This window comes from Arabidopsis lyrata (genome assembly GCF_000004255.2).
Source record: "Arabidopsis lyrata subsp. lyrata unplaced genomic scaffold ARALYscaffold_6, whole genome shotgun sequence".
Taxonomy (NCBI): domain Eukaryota; kingdom Viridiplantae; phylum Streptophyta; class Magnoliopsida; order Brassicales; family Brassicaceae; genus Arabidopsis; species Arabidopsis lyrata.
The window spans coordinates 3,838,334-3,856,279 of record NW_003302550.1 but is presented as its reverse complement, the minus strand read 5'-3'; the positions used below and the strand labels follow the sequence as shown (position 1 = coordinate 3,856,279).

At 34.2% G+C, this 17,946-nt stretch overlaps 5 protein-coding genes across 6 annotated transcripts; 4 read left to right on the top strand and 1 right to left on the bottom strand.

Annotated features, from left to right (window-relative positions):
* Window positions 1-588: 588 nt before the first annotated feature.
* Window positions 589-2,880, top strand: LOC9309491 (histone-lysine N-methyltransferase ATXR5). Of its 2 annotated transcripts, none has more exons than XM_021021742.1 (6): window positions 589-1,176; window positions 1,302-1,382; window positions 1,673-1,899; window positions 1,997-2,097; window positions 2,184-2,396; window positions 2,487-2,880. In XM_021021742.1, the coding sequence occupies exons 1-6, from the start codon at window positions 822-824 to the stop codon at window positions 2,644-2,646; spliced, it is 1,137 nt and encodes a 378-aa protein (XP_020877401.1). In that variant the 5' UTR covers window positions 589-821; the 3' UTR covers window positions 2,647-2,880. The 2 variants fall into 2 exon arrangements, with proteins under 2 accessions (XP_020877401.1, XP_020877400.1); XM_021021741.1 differs by having other exon boundaries at window positions 640-1,176; window positions 1,670-1,899.
* Window positions 2,881-2,967: 87 nt separating this feature from the next.
* On the top strand, window positions 2,968-5,084 carry LOC9309490 (B3 domain-containing protein REM23). The gene is made up of 4 exons (XM_002873376.2): window positions 2,968-3,452; window positions 3,902-4,196; window positions 4,274-4,548; window positions 4,652-5,084. Exons 1-4 carry the CDS (start codon window positions 3,354-3,356, stop codon window positions 4,886-4,888), a joined length of 906 nt encoding a protein of 301 aa, XP_002873422.1. The 5' UTR covers window positions 2,968-3,353; the 3' UTR covers window positions 4,889-5,084.
* Window positions 5,085-5,246: 162 nt separating this feature from the next.
* Window positions 5,247-6,773, top strand: LOC9307455 (50S ribosomal protein L17). The gene is made up of 6 exons (XM_002873375.2): window positions 5,247-5,374; window positions 5,482-5,536; window positions 5,746-5,796; window positions 6,012-6,103; window positions 6,194-6,271; window positions 6,429-6,773. The coding sequence occupies exons 1-6, from the start codon at window positions 5,319-5,321 to the stop codon at window positions 6,577-6,579; spliced, it is 483 nt and encodes a 160-aa protein (XP_002873421.1). The 5' UTR covers window positions 5,247-5,318; the 3' UTR covers window positions 6,580-6,773.
* Window positions 6,774-7,309: 536 nt separating this feature from the next.
* On the bottom strand, window positions 7,310-9,808 carry LOC9309489 (probable pectinesterase/pectinesterase inhibitor 51). The gene is made up of 2 exons (XM_002871338.2): window positions 8,425-9,808; window positions 7,310-8,152 (listed from the first exon to the last, which is right to left on the bottom strand). Exons 1-2 carry the CDS (start codon window positions 9,476-9,478, stop codon window positions 7,467-7,469), a joined length of 1,740 nt encoding a protein of 579 aa, XP_002871384.1. The 5' UTR covers window positions 9,479-9,808; the 3' UTR covers window positions 7,310-7,466.
* Window positions 9,809-14,926: 5,118 nt separating this feature from the next.
* On the top strand, window positions 14,927-15,845 carry LOC9309488 (transcription factor HEC3). The gene has a single exon (XM_021023153.1). It carries the CDS (start codon window positions 14,987-14,989, stop codon window positions 15,659-15,661), a length of 675 nt encoding a protein of 224 aa, XP_020878812.1. The 5' UTR covers window positions 14,927-14,986; the 3' UTR covers window positions 15,662-15,845.
* Window positions 15,846-17,946: the final 2,101 nt, after the last annotated feature.

Below are 17,946 nucleotides of genomic sequence, written 5' to 3'. Positions count from 1 at the left end.
TTTTCATATCTTAAAAAAAAAATTATCCATAATTGAGTATTATAGAGAAAAAATTCTATATTTATTCTAATATTGTATATAGGGACTGACAAAAATATTACTCCCTCTGTTCCTAGAAGATTGATTTTCTAGAGATTTCACATTTCTTAAGAAACAATCATTGTTTAATTATTTACTTTTATTAAATATTTTTTAATAAACTATGAACCAATAGTAATCTGAAACAGTTAATCATTACGCCTTGAAATCTACGATTTACTAAAATCAATTAATTAAAAATAAAAAAAATCTAGAAAATCAATCTTTGTGGAACAAACTCAAAATACTAGAACATCAAACTTCAAGGAACGGAGGGAGTAATATTTTTTCACTTACTATTATAATATATTAAAAATTAGTTCTAATATATATATTATATAAATTTTGTAATAAATAAAATTTAACCCGTACTTTAATACGGGTGGTGATCTAGTTCGTAATTACATTTGTATAAAGTAGTTATGAATTTTTATATCAATCCCTAATAAATTAAATAAGTAAATCTTAGAAATTTAATAACAATTAAAAGGATTTAATGGTTGTAAATTTATTACTATCTCTTACAATGTTTTAAACCTTTTAAGACATACCAGTAATTTTGAATTTGTCAAAGGTCCAAAAAAATAAGAGCCGATAAAGAAGAGTCTTAAAAGAAGAATCCCAAATTACACTCCAGGTGATGCGCACATCAGTTTTCGTGCGCACACGCGGTGCACATTAGCCTCAACCAATAAAAATCGTCTCTCCCGTTCTCCGGCGACTCTTCGTCGTTAGCTTCCGTCATGGCCACATGGAGCGCTTCCTCTCCCACGGCGTCTCCTTGCTCATCCAGGCGACGGACGAAAGCTCCAGCGAGACGCCCTTCCTCCGAATCTCCACCACCGAGGAAGATGAAATCAATGGCTGAGATAATGGCGAAATCTGTCCCTGTGGTTGAACAAGAAGAAGAAGAAGACGAAGACAGCTACAGTGACGTCACCTGCGAGAAATGCGGCTCCGGAGAAGGAGACGATGAGCTTCTTCTCTGTGACAAATGCGATAGAGGGTTTCACATGAAATGCCTTAGACCGATCGTTGTTCGTGTCCCCATTGGACCTTGGCTTTGTGTCGATTGTTCCGACCAACGACCTGTAAGAAGTAGGGATTTTTATTTCTTCGCTTTTAAATTTTTGTGTTAAATTTCCTAATTTTCTCCTTTTTCTTATGTTCTTTGTTTTTTCAAAATTTTGGGATTCTTTTTCTTGTCCGGGTGAAATGTTTAGGGTTATCTCAGAAGAAGATTTTGCATTTCTTTCGGATTGAGAAGCAAACTCATCGAACAGACAAATTGGAATTGAGTCAAGGTATGATTTTTGTTTTTGGGTTTCATGATATGATCATAAAGTTCCTGACTTGATGAATTTGACGAGTTGTGTCACTTGATTAAACAGTTTAATGATTATGAAAGAACTTAACTTTGGCCAATAATATACTTTAAATTTGTATCAATTTGTTGCACCTCATGTCGGATGGATAAGCATTGATGAGAACTTACATATCATATACATAGATGCTTCATGATTAAACTAATAACAAGTGTATAAGATTGAGCAGAATCAGTTTTTAATGGCTTCATTTCTTTGTTTTGAAGAAGAAACTAGAAAGCGGAGACGATCTTGCTCTTTGACAGTGAAGAAGAGAAGGAGAAAACTCTTACCTTTGGTTCCATCAGAAGATCCTGATCGGAGGCTTGCACAAATGGGCACACTTGCTACTGCATTAACGGCATTGGGTATCAAATACAGTGACGGCTTAAATTATGTTCCCGGAATGGCTCCTCGGTCTGCAAATCAATCCAAGTTCGAGAAAGGTGGGATGCAGGTAATAAACAAAACAATCTTTCAGCCCTTGATCGATAACTTTCTTATTTAAGTTACTTCATTGATTGTTTTTCTCTGTTTTTTTTTATTTTTCGCAGGTGCTATCGAAAGAAGATTTAGAGACATTGGAACAATGTCAATCTATGTATAGACGAGGAGAATGCCCTCCTCTCGTTGTGGTATTCGATCCGCTTGAAGGGTATGTCTCTCGATTCATTCGATCAATCTTCCCTTGATGACAAAGTGGAGTTATGAACATGTTCTTTTGTTATGCCGTTTATACAGTTACACAGTTGAAGCAGATGGTCCTATTAAGGACTTAACATTCATAGCTGAATATACAGGGGATGTTGATTACTTAAAAAACCGAGAAAAAGACGATTGTGACAGCATCATGACTCTCCTTTTATCAGAAGATCCTTCAAAGACTCTTGTTATCTGTCCCGACAAGTTTGGAAACATATCTCGCTTCATTAATGGCATCAACAATCACAATCCGTAAGCAACAAATTCAAAACATTTCTTGTTTGTTTTTCCCCCGCAAAACTAGTTTATACCATTGAATCACCACATCACTGATTGTTGCAGGTTTGCTAAGAAGAAGCAGAACTGCAAATGCGTGAGGTATAGCATAAACGGTGAATGTCGAGTTCTTCTAGTGGCTACACGCGATATATCGAAGGGGGAAAGGCTCTATTATGACTACAATGGTTATGAACATGAGTATCCTACTCATCACTTCCTCTGATCTTTCAATTCTAACAGTTCTACAGAGTCTCTAGATCAGATGTTCTTTTTGTTGCCATATTACAGGTCAATTAGAAATGTCTGAATTATATGGCCGTTAAAAAGGTTATGCATTATTAATTATGAAGTTAGCGGTAGAATAATTGGATTTGGAATGGCAGGCATTATAGAGATTAAGGCAAATGTCAATGGCTGAACTTTTGTTTGATATCAAATGAAATCCTAACCTTTTTTATATGTTCTTGGAGAAAAACTTTACCAATTGCCAAATAAGTTTTACTTTCTTTTATACCCTTCTTCCTTCTAAATTTATCGAAATATTGGTTACAAAATACAGTCATTACTTAAACAAAAAAAAGTATAATTACAGTACTTGCCTACGTAATTCTTCTTTCACCGAAATGTATAATTATATATATTACCACCAGAAAATGCATATGCTATGAATTAAAGAAACAAACTCAAAATAGATGATGATCTCACAATTGTACTTTCGTTTCAGTATTGTGAAGAAAGCTTTTTCACTTTGACCACTTTGACTGAATTTTATCTTTGAAATTTAAAGTGGTGATGATAACATATTCAACGACTCTACAAGACAGAGAGCAAAATAGTACGAGAGGGAGATAGAGAGTGAGAGAGACGAGCAAGTTGAAGGAGCAAATCTTGTGGGTGAGAGCTTGAATCAGAAAATTTCTAACGAGAGAGATGGCTAGTAACCCTGATTTTCTTTGGTGCAAAGAAGAGAGGAAGCAGGAAAGCTTCGTCAAACTTCTTAAGCATTTCGACATGTCTTCAGAGAACACGGTAAACTATGTTCTAAACTCTTTAGGTTGTTGAATTAGCTTAGTCTGGAATGGTTAAACTTTTGGTTTCTTAAAGGTTTGAATCTTGATATATAGCTGCGTTTCAAAGGTAGAATCTTGTCGTTTACTGTCTTTATGGGTCTAGAAAAAGCTTTTGTTTTTCTCTTTTTAAGGAACTTTCTTCATGGTTTTGTTGTTTCTCTCAGTTCTCTGTCTGAATGTGAAGATCTATACTTTGTTTCTTCTGGATGAGATCTGTTCTCTGTTCTTTTTCACCTTCTTGTTTTGTTTGTCATTTGTGTGTTATGGGACTAATTTCTTGGTGAGATTTGAAAGTTTGGGCTCAAATTCTTCCTAGGATGTGTAAAAGCTCACTGATTTTTCACTGTTTTATATGAATATATCAGACATGTATCTTATATCTCTTCAACTTGTTTTGTATAACCAAAGCGAGCAATTCCTTACGACTTTGTGAGAAACTTCTCTGACAATGAGCTCTCCGGAAACATGAAGATAAGAGTGCAATGGGGAAACTCTTGGAAAGTAAAAATCTCCAAGAACCCGAGGTTCTACTTCATGGAGAAGTCTGGATGGGAGACGTTTGTGAGAGACAATGCCTTGGGAGACTACGAGTTTCTTACCTTCACTCACAAAGGAAAGATGAGCTTCACTGTGAACATCTTCAACAAAGATGGCAAGGAGATGATGCAACCTCCGCAATCCAGAGCCTTTTTGGCTTCTTCTAGTAAGATTTGATTCTCTGTTTATGAAACAGTGAACCGGATTAAAGACATTGATTCTTTACTTTTGATGATGAAACAGGTCGTATCAAAACAGAACAAGATGTCAAGAGGGAAGAGGTGTTGGTGTCTTCTGACTCGAGTTCTCGTGGCCCGACAACAGCAGCTGTATCTAATGGTAATGGAGAAGGCATGTACAAAAGGAAGCTCAACTTTGGGAAGAAGAAAGCTGAGGAAACCCAAAATTCCAAGAGGACTGAGAGAGTGGTTAGTAGGCAGAGAGTTTATGCAGGCGCACCTTCCTCTTCTGTTGCAGAATTCAACATCTTTATCTCGAAATCATACATAAAATCCCTGGTACGATAAGACCACTAACACACAGTTTCTGTATTAGCTTTTGTTTTTAAAAAAAACTGATATGTTAATGATTAATGAACACACTTGTATTGTTTTTTTTCAGGCGATCCCGACAACTTTTGCAAATGATTATATGCCGAAGGAGAAAACAATGGTCAAGATCCATCATCCAGATGGGAAGAAGTCATGGAATGTTGCTTTTGTGGTAAAAAAGAAGGGTCACATTTTCTCTGGTGGATGGAAATGTTTGTGTAGGGAGTATCCTGTTGTTTTTGGGGACACTTGCAAATTCACACTCATCAAACCATACGAGCTGCTTCTAGCTGTGTCAAGGCCCTAAGAGAGGAGACTCACTGATGATGATGGCTGTGAGTGTTGTCTTGGAGAACAAGCAACTGAATTAAACTACTCTTAGTTCAGTTTTAGTTTGGTATGTAAACTATTCTGTAGCTTTCATATGTTTAGGACCAATTTCAGTTTGTTTGGTGTTTCCGTGAGACCTTAATTTGCTTTCTCTTAGTTATTATATTCAGCAACCAAAATCTGTTGGAATTTTTTTGAGGCAGATTCCAAATTAGTTTAGAACAAAATTAGTCAAAAACCGGTTTGTGGAATATATATATATATATGGGCCGTTTTGTCCCAAAAAAAAAAGAGAGGATATATATGGGCCCAAATCCCAAGCCCATCAGACGCTTCACAGAGTTACAGTCTCTCCTCCTCCTTTAGGGTTCTTCTCTCTGATTAGTGATCACTTCTCCGACGCAGAAATGACCAAGTTCAGGAAGCTTGGCCGGCCGGCGGGTCATCGTATGTCCATGCTCAGGTTTCATATCCAGCTTCAATAGTTCCTTTTGCTACTACTTCGCACTTTCTTTTTCAATATAAATCGCTTGATTTTGAAGTGTTGGTGTTATCACTCTTGTTTATCAGGACTATGGTTTCTCAGTTAGTGAAGCACGAGCGTATTGAGACCACCGTCACTAAGGTATTGTACTGATTCTCTTTCTCCCATTTTCCGGGTTCCATTAGGGTTTATAGAATCTACCATTTTCCTACTTGTAACTCAATTTCATCAGATTTTGTGGAAAAAAAGATACTCTTTTATAGCAAATTTCGATTCTTGAGCTATTTTATACTCACTGTGGTGTTTAGTGATTGCAAATTTATATGCTAAAGAAACACTGGATTTTGCAGGCTAAAGAAGTTCGTCGTCTTGCTGATAATATGGTTCAGCTCGGCAAAGAGGTATTTTTGTTTCCATGATGTCTTTTGATATTATTGTCGACCTCAAATTCGATTATTGGTTGATAACATTTTTTAAGAATCTTGTGTATCACACTATGTGTGCCTAGCTTTTAAGCCATACTAAGTTCTTCTCATTTCTAATCAGTACTAGATGGTTTGTTCGAGGTGTTAGTTCGTTATGTATGATAGTTTTATCTTGGTGATGAAATTTATAGGGTACACTCGCTGCCGCAAGGAGAGCAGCTGGTTTTGTGAGAGGAGACGATGTCCTTCACAAGATTTTCACTGAATTAGCATATAGATACAAGTGAATCTCCAAATTCTTTTGGCATCAATTAACTGTCATTACCTAATTAAGTGCTTTGCATATAATTGGGATAAATATTATTTGTTACAGAGATAGAGCTGGTGGATACACAAGAATGCTACGTACTCGCATACGAGTTGGTGATGCTGCTCCAATGGCCTATATCGAGTAAAATTAGTTTCTCTTTTTCTTTATCAATTCTCCTGCTACTACATTCATGTTTCCATGTTAGATCAAATAAGAATTGTTAATGATCTGAAAGATTAATGTATTTGGAAGCTTTCTGTTGGAACTAATTTTGGTCGTTACTTGATACTTTGGATAGGTTTATTGACAGAGAGAACGAACTTAGGCAATCGAAACCGGCAACACCTCAACCACCACAACGAGTGCCGTTGGACCCATGGGAAAGATCTCGGCTCACCAAGCAGTTTGCTCCGCCTAAGGAGGAGAAAAGCTCTGATTCTGAGCTGTAATGTGGCATAATAAATTTCTCTCTGTCCACCAAATATCTTGTTTTTGTCTCAAAATGTAGTTTCGTGATCATTCATCATTTGCCAGAATATGTTTTCACAGAGGCAAACAATAAAGTTAGCTTATTTATTTGTTTGAACATTTAAAATGTAATCTACATTAACAGGCTTGGAGTTGCATTTTCTTTGCCTATTTACCTATGAGCTAATCTGTTAGTAAAAAAAGTTACTCTCTTTTTCTTGCTTCTACAAGATTAGGTTAGAGTTTGAGATGCTAATCTCCTGATGTGTGGCCCTATGATCGACAAAAAAACAGTAAAATCTATGTACCTAATGCATGGATCCATACCTACATAACTATCTTTAGGTGAACTACTTAACAGAACCTAAACCCTCAATTTGATTTTCCATTTGAAACCTACTCTTCTTTGAATTTAATGTTTTTTTTACCTGCCCTTTACCAGTTTCTGCAACCTCTATCATCCTCCTGACTTTTACAGCCAACTCTAAACCATTGAGATGGTGGATAATGATAATGATGATGATGATGTCTACTTCGTTGAAAACTTTTGGGGATTTCGTTTTCTTACAACAAATTCTGCTTTAACGTCAAGCAAAACGCAACTTGAGATCCTCCATACTCATTTATGATTTTAGATCAACACGCTATATATGGAATCATTGCCTGCATACATTTATAAGCAAAAAAGCTCCAAATTTTGAAACTTTATAGTTATACTTCAGTTAGTCCTAAGACTATGAACTCTCAATTGATATAACATGAATGCAATCTTTGCTTTTATGTTTAAAATACTTTATCGATTAAAGTACAATGAGAGGGTTTTCTTCTTTTAAAACATTCCTAAACATTTTATAGTCTTAAGATTAATTTAAGCAGACATCGAAGCCCACTCATCAGCCTGAATAAAGTTAGCCAGCGAATACACATGAACATGCTTATCCGGTATCTCACTGCTCCATGAAACCCTTTGTGACCTATCTGATCCCGGACCTGTGTTCTTAGATTCACCGTAATAAAGCGTCTTCAGCGCGAAATCCCCGCTCCACGGTAACCATCCATCAGGAGTAATCATAGCCTCTAAATTACAGCCTATAAACACAGTCCTTGAGTAATCTTTCCATGGCCTCCCCAAGAAGTTCTTATGTACCTTAGGATTAGCTTTAAACAGCTTCATGTACTCCTCTGTTCCGTTAATCAAACAGTTCAAAAACACGAAACCCGTGGACTGAGACGGGTCAATTCTTCCTTGGGCAGTGACTGCGTTTTTCTCGCCCTTTTCAGGATTAAGTTGACGCGGTGCAATCAAAATTTGGCAGTCTTGGAAGACAGCAGCTGAATTGCCAAAGATGAAGTCAACATTTCCTTGGATACGGCAGTTTTTGTAGAACTGACGAAGACCATGGGCATAGAGAGTGTCTTGGTTCCCAAGGAACTCACAATTCTCAAGCAGAGAAAAATCGCTGTCGGATCTAAACGCCACCGCTTGATGAGCGTCTGGTCCCGCCGTGTTCTGGAATGTTAGATCATGAGCCATAAATCCATCTCCTACCACTCCTATCAAAACAAAACATGCAAATCATATTTTAGCGATATAAATTTACTTTTGGCATTACTATTACAACAAACAAAAAAATTTGATTAATATGCTTATCACTTTGGCTTAGCTTTAAATATCCATCAAAAAAGTATTCTTTCACGTGACCAGACTTAAACCACATAAGCTACATCAAACTCTACTAAAATTTCAATTATGAACTTTCAACTCTTAATTTTTTTTTATAAAAAATAATGTTGCTTTAACATTAATTAGTACGAGAAAAACTCACCGACAGTTGCAGTGTTGTATGTAGTGATCCCAGGCATACCAGCGTTTAACGAACCTGTGATGACCGTTTTGCCCATACCGTCACCGATGAAAACTACGTTCTTCTTCTCAAACGGAACAATAACGTTCTCCTCGTACACTCCTTCGCTAATCCTTATAACGAACTTACGCATTCCGTTATCCTCCGGCGCGGCGTTAACGGCGTCTTGCACCGTCTTGTAACCGCATTTTCCGTCTTTACACACCGTCACGTCTTCTTTTAAACCGGAAGGAAAACCCAAATTAAGCCCTGTACTCGGATCCGAGCCCAAACCCGGCCCAGTCTTCTCCCAAAACCCGTCACGTTCCGTTTCTGGGTAAGTCCACGACGCGACGTTGTCTCCGAAGTTATCGTACGATACCATCATGCTAAGCGCGTTGCTGCTGACGTGGATAAGTCCGTCTAGAAACGACATCGTTTCACCGACTTGGCTCGTGTCGTTGACGTACTTGAGCGCTGACCATGAATCGTACTGGTACACTAGAGCAGCGCTCATCCAAGCTCGAGCGTCTTTGATTTTGCCACGTGTCAAAGCTTGATCCGTCGATTGAGTGCGGTGCTGGGAGTAAGTGAGAAGCTGAAGACACGTGTTCGCAGCGTTTGTACGGTTTAGATTTCCTACGGACGAGTCTACGATAGACTTGATTTTTGATTGGGCGGTTTTGAGGTTTTGGAATGAGATTGAGATCGCTGAGTGGATGATCTGGATTGGTTTAGGATCCGGAGGAACCCGACCCGGTTCGGATAGTGAAGAGACGCATTGGTCTGGGTAACGAGTTGCGTTACAAGCGAGACGGATCTGAGACGGCGAAGGATTGACCGGAGAAGTGTCGCCGGAGGGTGATTGGCGGGAATTGTGGTGGTGGTGGTGACGGGAGGAGGAGGAGGGAGAGGAGAATAGGAAGAGAGAGAAGAGAAGGATGAGAATGGAAGACATGGTGATGATTAAGAGACAGAAGCAGCGGATTGGGGATTTTCTGCGGTGAGGATGATGATGGAGTTTCGAAGAAGCCATTAGAGACGAATGTGTGTGTATATATATGTATAGGTGTGTGTGTGTGTGGAAATTAATTAAAAATTTTATGGAAAAAAATAAAATTGAAATAAAAATAGGGGAGAGATGGATTACAAGTCACAGACCATTAGAGAGTCACGGGCGGTGCGTAGTGGAACACTATGGGGATCATGCGCGCAGAGACGGAGAAGAGAGAGATTGGAGTTTTGTGAGTGTCTTTTTTTTCTCAATTACGGTTCTATTAGGGAAGATAAGGAGATTAGATTTGGATTGTCCGGTTCGGTCTCCGGTTATGTATTGGTTATTGTGTTTAGGTCTCACTCTGTTGATCTTGACTTGCGGTTGGTAATTGTTTGTTTTCTTTATGGTTTTTTTTCCTAATATCGAATTATTGATTTAGTTTTTGGATTTTTATTTTATACTATATGATTAATAATCTAAATTTAGTAACTATGCGGTTCCAAGCAGTAAATCTAGAATAATTGTTTAGAAATTAGAATAAATGTAGATTTGGTTAGGTATTATCTAGATTGGTATTAGACTATTAGCAAACACTATCACCAGTTTCAATATTTTATGTGTTTTCTGAAATTACAGATCTTTATATATAGTTAAAAATATTTTATCCAACACAACTTTTTAAAGGTTACAGATCTAATTGTTGCTGTTTGTTTTGGAAATTCTGACTTTCGATGGTCATTTCGGAAATGCAAGTTAATATAGTTTGATCATATAATCCTACAATTTTAATGATTTTATTTAATTGGTAGATTATATTTAAAAATATGTATATGTAATTGATTCAAATTTTAATGTTTGTTACATTTAAATCTCAAATCAAACGTTGAACTAGAAAGAAATCTGAAGGATGTTAAAAATCAATGTGTCATGATTTCAACAAAACTAACCTAAATTTAAAGGATTCATAATGAATGCCACATACATAAGTTAATGTAAAATCTCTGAAAGCAATAGTATTTCGTAAGATTTTATAACCTTTTTTTATTTGAATAAAATTTAACATTAATTCAAAAAGAAAAAGATTTTATAACCAACGGATTTGGTATTTACATATTTTGGGTTTTAGAGTAAACAGCATCGGATGTTTTGTAGCGGCCCATATTTTGGGCTCGTATACGCCCACTAAGATGGAAGCTGCACCTTTGCCAATGACCCAATATAACAACTTACGGCTTTAGATTACGCAAAAGCTAAAGCTGCAAAGCACATCGTCAGGTAAGTTGGGGATAGACACTCTAGACGTATGATTGTATGAATTAGGCCTAATATTTCAGACTAAAGCGATTCTGAGAAGAATGTTGTTTTTCTTACGATTTGGATGTTCGTTCTTTTCATCTTGTTTTATGTTTTATTCTGTTCCAATTCTTATACTTTCTTTGGATTTCAAATAAGTTCGGTTTTTAACTTTCTCATTTCAATTTGTGGGGATCACATGCCCCTGAGTAAACTAGTAGAATTGAAATGTGTTAATTACTTAATTAATACTGTCTATCGGTGAAAAGAATCATGTAAATTGGTTAAATTGTTCTTTACTTGGAAAAAAAAAAACTGTTAATTCACTGTCTCGTGTATGTCGATACAATGCGGCATTATGCGTATATGCATGAAGGATACTGAAAATACGTTGGTACCACTAATCTAAGAATATGAAAACACTGAAGTCAATTTCATATGTTTATTTTTTTTTTCTCAAAAACAAATGAGAAGAAAAGAAAAGTGAAAACTCATTAAAGAGTTTTCCATATCACTAACACTTTCGGACCAAACAAGAGACTTCTTCACTTTTCTCCACAGCATCTGCCCATGCCTTGTAATCACTTTTTTTAGACTTTTAGATCCTCTCGCGAAAAAGAAAAAAAATAATTGGTTTTTAGTTTTTTACAACTCCATTTGACAAAATTTTAAGCATCATTATTATAGTATTATAACGCATAATCTACTCTCGTAATTATAGAAATCAATACTATATAACGCATATCCTCTCTTTTTTTCGTCTAGCTTTTCTTTAATTCTTAACTTGATAACCAACTACGTAATTTAATTTTTTATTTTCGGACGAATCTAAGTCGGTGGTTTTTATTTTTGGTTTTAGTTCGATCATTATTGATCATGACCAAACTTAACCGGTGAAATTCGATTATGATAAAGTGATAGCACTAAATTACAAAGTGTTCAAATTTGGAAAGAAACAATACTGAGTTTTTCTTTGTTTGTTCTTCTCCATGGTGGAAGCAGAAAGAGGAAATCCAAAAAAGAGAGAAAAAGAGAAGTCGCTGTAGAGACCAGACTCTCAGGAAATGAGAGTCTGGGTTCTTTGGGAATCGTTACACACAAAGATTGTATCGCTATCAATAAAAGCAGGAAGAAGCACAATTGCTGGGGAAAAAAAAATAGATATATAAAAAGAAATATGGTTATTCAATGTTTTTAATGTACGCGGTAATTTGGATGAAAATAATGGAGATTGTCAGATTTTATGATTCAATCTTCATCGGAAAATGTTACATATTTATTCACCCACTCACGTGTATATGTACTATATACATTTACACTAGATTCATCTAGTTAGGGTTTACAGTTACACTTTATATACAGACGAAATGGGGGCCGCTTGAGCTGTCACATGTTTAAACCATATCATAAAGTTAGGCTAGTGGTAATTTACTTCAAAGAAAACATGATTAGTGATAACTCAATTGCATTCAATTTTTGTTTGTTTAGGTGACCTGGTCACTTTCGCCGATGTTAAATGAAGATTTTTTTTTTGAAGAATTTGTTAAATGAAGATGACAAGATGTATAAGACAATCATAAAATTATAACAACTCGGTGGTATATATATAGTACTCCCTCTATTTCACAAATTAAAGAGTATCATTTTAGAGTTTTGCACACATATTAAAAAAACATTAAATTTTTTGTTTTTTCTAAACAAAAAAATCATTAACTATATACCTAAACATAATCTGTTAAATAGTAAAACAATATGCAGAATACTAATAGTCATAAAACATAAAAAATCATTAAATTTTGCATTGAAAACCTAAAACGACACTCTTTGTGAAACAAAAATAAAACCTTAAAACGACACTCTTTATAAAACGGAGGGAGTATCAACTTTAAACCATTATGATATTTCACATAACAGTTGTAGAAATGAACATATATATAACCAAAAAACGAGAAGAAAAAAATTAGTATATATATATTTTTGATAAGAATGTAAATATTCATTTGGTATGCTTAAAAATTAGTATATGTATCAAGTCTATATGAAATCATAGACTTCTATTTAAAACCGATTGATAATAAGTAAATTAATTTATGTCGTATATATTATATTATGTTAGGTCTCAATACATGTTTCTGTGGAAATTAGGAAATGAATAATATAATTTGCACATGTTTTAAAATAGACTATAAAAACCTAAATTTATGATCAGCACCAAAACAATTGTTCATTGCTCCAATCCATCCGAATTTTTTTATATAATACAAGGAAAATAAATCTTCTTTTTTAAAAGATACTCCCTCTGTTTAACAAAGAGTGTCATTTTAGAGTTTGATTTTTGTTTCACAAAGAGTGTCATTGTACATTTTTAATGTGACTTTTACACAGAATTTCCTTATTTGCCCTTAACTTAAGGTACTTTTCATTGAATTTAAATCATTAATCACTTATTAAATAGGGCATATATGTATAATTCAATGTTTTCTTAATTTGTGTGAAATGTGTCAAAATGACAGTCTTTGTGGAATGGAGGGAGTATTAGTCTCTTAACTGTGTTATTCACATAATATAATTGAATGCTTGCTATCATATCAAATCCAAAATATTACTCGTTTAATTGCCGTTTTCATTTCAAACCTCTATTACACGCATTACACATAACGTAAAAACAATATTTCACAAATGCGAAAACTATATATTACTATATACTTATATAGAATCAAATTTCCAAAACTTTTTTGTGCATAATAGTAGATGTACGTTCATACAACATACATGTAGTTGGCAGTTGGGTGGATTTAATTAATAAGAATAATATACATAATACAATGAACAATGGATTAATACCAAAGAGGGAACCCTATCATGCATGATTGCTGCCTGCATGCGCAATTTGTATGATTATAATGCAGACCAAATCATAACATATGTGCAAAATATACAATTTTAGCTCATATATATACATGTAGATCAGTAGATGTATAATGTATTTATACATTGCTTTTGCGGTGAGACATATGACATAAGAAACTTGTCACGTTAAATCAGGACCGTCTGATTATTTTATAAAACCAATCGATATAAATTTGCCTCTTTTGAAGTCTCATAAAAATTTCGTGTATTTAACGGATTTATGTTTCTTATATACACTTATATATATACAAGAACGTAGTTACGTAGATGTGAGCTTTGTTAATAAAAAGCAGAATTTTCTTCATGGAAAATGATATATTCACCACCGTCTTATATATACCACGAGTCACGACGATGATACACGTCTTCTTATTAAGGACAATCATGGATAACACTCAAATATTGAAGAAGCTAAGGTGTCCCCATGCGAGTGATTTGATGTTTGTTATCCTTATAAACCTTTAATCACGTCGCAAATTATAGAATAACTTCGTGGAGTAAAGCAAGTTGATCATTTGTTTTATATATAATAATATATAACATTGCGAGTTTCACACACAATTTACATTCAATATTGGACTCCATCGAGGGGGAGAGACAAAATCACGACCGTTGATTGGGACAAGATTATAGGATCAACAAAATGTGCTATTTCGTGAAGAGACAGTAGAATGAGAGAAAATTTATCAATATTTCCTATTTTGGTGAATGGGTTTTGTAAAGAGCGAAGGAGATAATTAAAGGGATTGTAAATTGAGAAGTCAGAATAAGAGCACACAAGTGGTGACATCTTTTGTGAATCAAAGAGAAACTCATGTTCATATAAAGTAATTCACATTCTTATAGTAGTTATTAGTTTATTACTTTGGTGAAAGCCACTTTTTCGATCTACCCTAAATTCAAGTCTCAATGTGGGAGAGGGAAACCCTAGCCAACTATAAATTATCTTTTTAGTTAATTAGAGCTGCTCATTTTTTTAAAAAATCTCCTCAGCGAATATGCAAACTATATGTATATAAATAATTGATACGACGAATTGGAAAAAAAATCGAGCATAAGAAAACTTCTTATTCAACTATAAACAATTTAGTTTTTTTTTTTAACGACTAGTGACGTCCACTTATTGAAAAGAAACATATAAATAAAATTATTATTTATTTTTCTCCGAACCAAAATCCTTATTGCATCACCAACCTAACCCCTCATCATATGATCACCTTTCTTTTTCCTTTAATATATATATATATATATATATATATATATATATATATATATATGCTCACACACATACACATATGCCTCGCCTCAGGCATTGAATTTTCACAAATCAAACAAACAAAAATTATGAATAATAATAATATGAACCCATCTCTCTTCCAAAATTACACTTGGAACAACATCATCAACAGCAGCAACAACAACAAGAATGATGATCATCATCAACATAATAATGATCCAATCGGTATGGCCATGGACCAGTACACACAGCTCCATATCTTCAATCCTTTCTCTTCTTCTCATTTCCCTCCTCTCTCTTCTTCCCTCAGTACCACCACTCTTTTCTCCGGAGATCAAGAAGAGGACGAAGACGAAGAAGAACCTCTTGAGGAACTCGGTGCTATGAAGGAAATGATGTACAAGATCGCAGCCATGCAGTCGGTTGACATCGACCCGGCAACCGTCAAGAAACCCAAACGCCGTAACGTAAGGATCTCCGACGACCCTCAGAGTGTGGCGGCTAGACATCGCCGTGAGAGAATCAGTGAGAGAATCAGAATCCTCCAGAGACTCGTGCCAGGTGGCACTAAAATGGACACAGCTTCAATGCTCGATGAAGCTATACGCTATGTCAAGTTCTTGAAACGGCAGATCCGCCTACTCAATAATAATCCGGGAAATCCTTCTCCTCCGCCGCAAGATCAAGCTTCTCAGGCGTTAACGACGTCATGGATTTCGCCACCACCACCACCACCAAATTTCGGCGGTGGGGGAGGAAGAGGAGTAGGAGGATTAGTCTAAACAAGGTGACATTTCCATTAGTAGTAACTAAATTATGCTAGAAAGTGTGAGTAATGGTGCAATTATATATATGGAAAGTGTTTATATATATTAAAATGGATACGAAATAAGGGTTTGTTAGGATATATAATATATTGTTGTTGACCAAGAAAAGGTTGTGGAATAATCATAACGGTTAGCTTGAGTTGTGTACCACCATATATTTAATATTATGTTATCATTTCGTATATAATAATAAGTTCTTGATTTATAGTTTGGTTGTATACAAGTTTTGGCCGGGCATTTTTCGGGAATAAGAACCATGACGCCATGAAAGAACCCTATTTAAATAGTGTTATCATTACTGTGGACTTTTGTCTTTGTATACACACAAGGTTTATATTTGTATTGTATATTTTAGAGCATATATATGAATGTATGTACTCTATTGCTTCATTTGCATCGTTTACGTACATACATCATATTTTTACATTTGAAAATCAATTTGTAATATATATATACTAGAATTTAACCCGCGGTACACCGCGTGGCTATATTTTTTAAAAAAATATAATGTTATTTTTTAAAGTTTAACTGAAGATATATCATATTAATTTGTATTTTTAAATGTAGATATATATCTATGTATTATCTAGTGTATGATTACTATTGTTTAGGTTTCAATTTTTAAAGTATAGATACGAAAACATACATTTTTTTTAAGTAACGATGTATGGTGGATTTTAAAATTTTGAATATTTGACTCCGAAGTATACCGTGGGTCGGTTTTAATAACTAAAAATTTTAAGTTGTATTTGTTTTGTTAATATTGTTTCTTTTGTTTTGTGTTTAAGATTGTATAATTGTATTTTGATTGTTAATTTTAGGATTTCATCCTTAATATACCGTTATTAATATCGACCCAAACCCGTCATTCCATATAAACCCGTCTATATTATCCCATTAGCTAAATTATTAGTGTTATAAAATCCAAGAAAATAAATTATTATTGTAATAAAATCCAATAATTTTAGGATCTCACCTGTGGTATACCGTTCTTTGAATGATTTTAAATTTATATTACTAATATATATTTTAAATTTATCATATAAAATATATGATTTCAGGTTTTTGTGTTTTTATTTTATTTAAATAAAGCAACGACTTAAATGATGACATATATAGTTTTTTTCTTGTATGTGTATATAATTTTTCTATGTGAATATTTTGATTATTATAAATTAGTATTTTTATTACTATGCAAAATGTTAATATAAATATTTGCTATAAAAGTTTTTTGAAGATATATGGAAAGATTGTGTAGAGATTTTTAAAAACAAATTAGGCAAGATATTGTTTGGTTCATATCTTTTATTTAAATTTTGTAAAAGTAAATAATAAATGCCAATGGCATTCTTTGTAAATACATTCCAACTCCAGGATTTATTTGCTAAAAGTCATCCAAAAATGTATATATAGATATATATATATATATATATATATATATGTTACAAAATTAAAATAAGCTTTAAGGAAATTTTATAAATATCTAGTAACGAAAAATCCCAAAAAAATACAAGTTGTTATGAAATGAATATCCGTATACATCACCCAAAACTAAAAGCTCTACTAGACGTATCCGATTATACTTGTTGTAAAAATATTAACGACGTATATATGTTTAGCTATAATAACATTTATCATATTGAAAATTACGATAATCATCCCATAAAATGATGTTTTGTAACATCAAGTAATCTCAAAATTCCACATGTCTAAATTGATTTGGTGTCTAACTGTCTATACACAGATACACATAAAAAGAGATCATATATACATTTATAAGGATGGTGCAGAGAAAATGTACTTGCTCGATTTGTCTTCGAATTAATGAATCGAAGTTCAATTAAAACAGTTGCAAGATCTCTTTTTACCTTCCCAATAATAAAAACAAAACCTTTGACAACAAACAAGCATTAAAACCACCAGAGCTTAGCTCCACACTTGTTGGTCAGAAAAACTCAGAAAAAGTAGCAGAGATATACTAGATTCAAGGAAACCTATGCTCTTTGTTTACTTCACTTCGATACTTCCGCTGACTTTTGTGTCTCCTCACATTCATAGGTTTTTAATAAAGACACAACGAAATGTCAGTGAGATTCAAGGAAACCTAGTTATATCCATTTTGCTAATTAACGAAATCATTTAATATATCTTTACTTTCTTTCTGCCACATATATAGTTGTCCATTCATAGCCTATAGATAATTGCAAGAACTTACTTAACGTCTAAATTAGCTCAAACAA

What these genes read in the sequence shown, in the direction of transcription:
- LOC9309491 (XM_021021741.1), top strand. Translation starts at nt 822, where the DNA reads ATGGCCACATGGAGCGCTTCCTCTCCCACGGCGTCTCCTTGCTCATCC. An exon ending in CAAATTGGAATTGAGTCAAG is followed by an intron (nt 1,383 to 1,669) that starts GTATGATTTTTG and finishes TTTGTTTTGAAG; the next exon opens with AAGAAACTAGAAAGCGGAGA. An exon ending in GTATTCGATCCGCTTGAAGG is followed by an intron (nt 2,098 to 2,183) that starts GTATGTCTCTCG and finishes CCGTTTATACAG; the next exon opens with TTACACAGTTGAAGCAGATG.
- LOC9309490 (XM_002873376.2), top strand. Translation starts at nt 3,354, where the DNA reads ATGGCTAGTAACCCTGATTTTCTTTGGTGCAAAGAAGAGAGGAAGCAG. An exon ending in AGCCTTTTTGGCTTCTTCTA is followed by an intron (nt 4,197 to 4,273) that starts GTAAGATTTGAT and finishes ATGATGAAACAG; the next exon opens with GTCGTATCAAAACAGAACAA. An exon ending in AATCATACATAAAATCCCTG is followed by an intron (nt 4,549 to 4,651) that starts GTACGATAAGAC and finishes GTTTTTTTTCAG; the next exon opens with GCGATCCCGACAACTTTTGC.
- LOC9307455 (XM_002873375.2), top strand. Translation starts at nt 5,319, where the DNA reads ATGACCAAGTTCAGGAAGCTTGGCCGGCCGGCGGGTCATCGTATGTCC. An exon ending in TGGTTCAGCTCGGCAAAGAG is followed by an intron (nt 5,797 to 6,011) that starts GTATTTTTGTTT and finishes TGAAATTTATAG; the next exon opens with GGTACACTCGCTGCCGCAAG. An exon ending in GCTCCAATGGCCTATATCGA is followed by an intron (nt 6,272 to 6,428) that starts GTAAAATTAGTT and finishes TACTTTGGATAG; the next exon opens with GTTTATTGACAGAGAGAACG.
- LOC9309489 (XM_002871338.2), bottom strand. Translation starts at nt 9,478, where the DNA reads ATGGCTTCTTCGAAACTCCATCATCATCCTCACCGCAGAAAATCCCCA. An exon ending in ATACAACACTGCAACTGTCG is followed by an intron (nt 8,153 to 8,424) that starts GTGAGTTTTTCT and finishes TTGTTTTGATAG; the next exon opens with GAGTGGTAGGAGATGGATTT.
- LOC9309488 (XM_021023153.1), top strand. Translation starts at nt 14,987, where the DNA reads ATGAATAATAATAATATGAACCCATCTCTCTTCCAAAATTACACTTGG.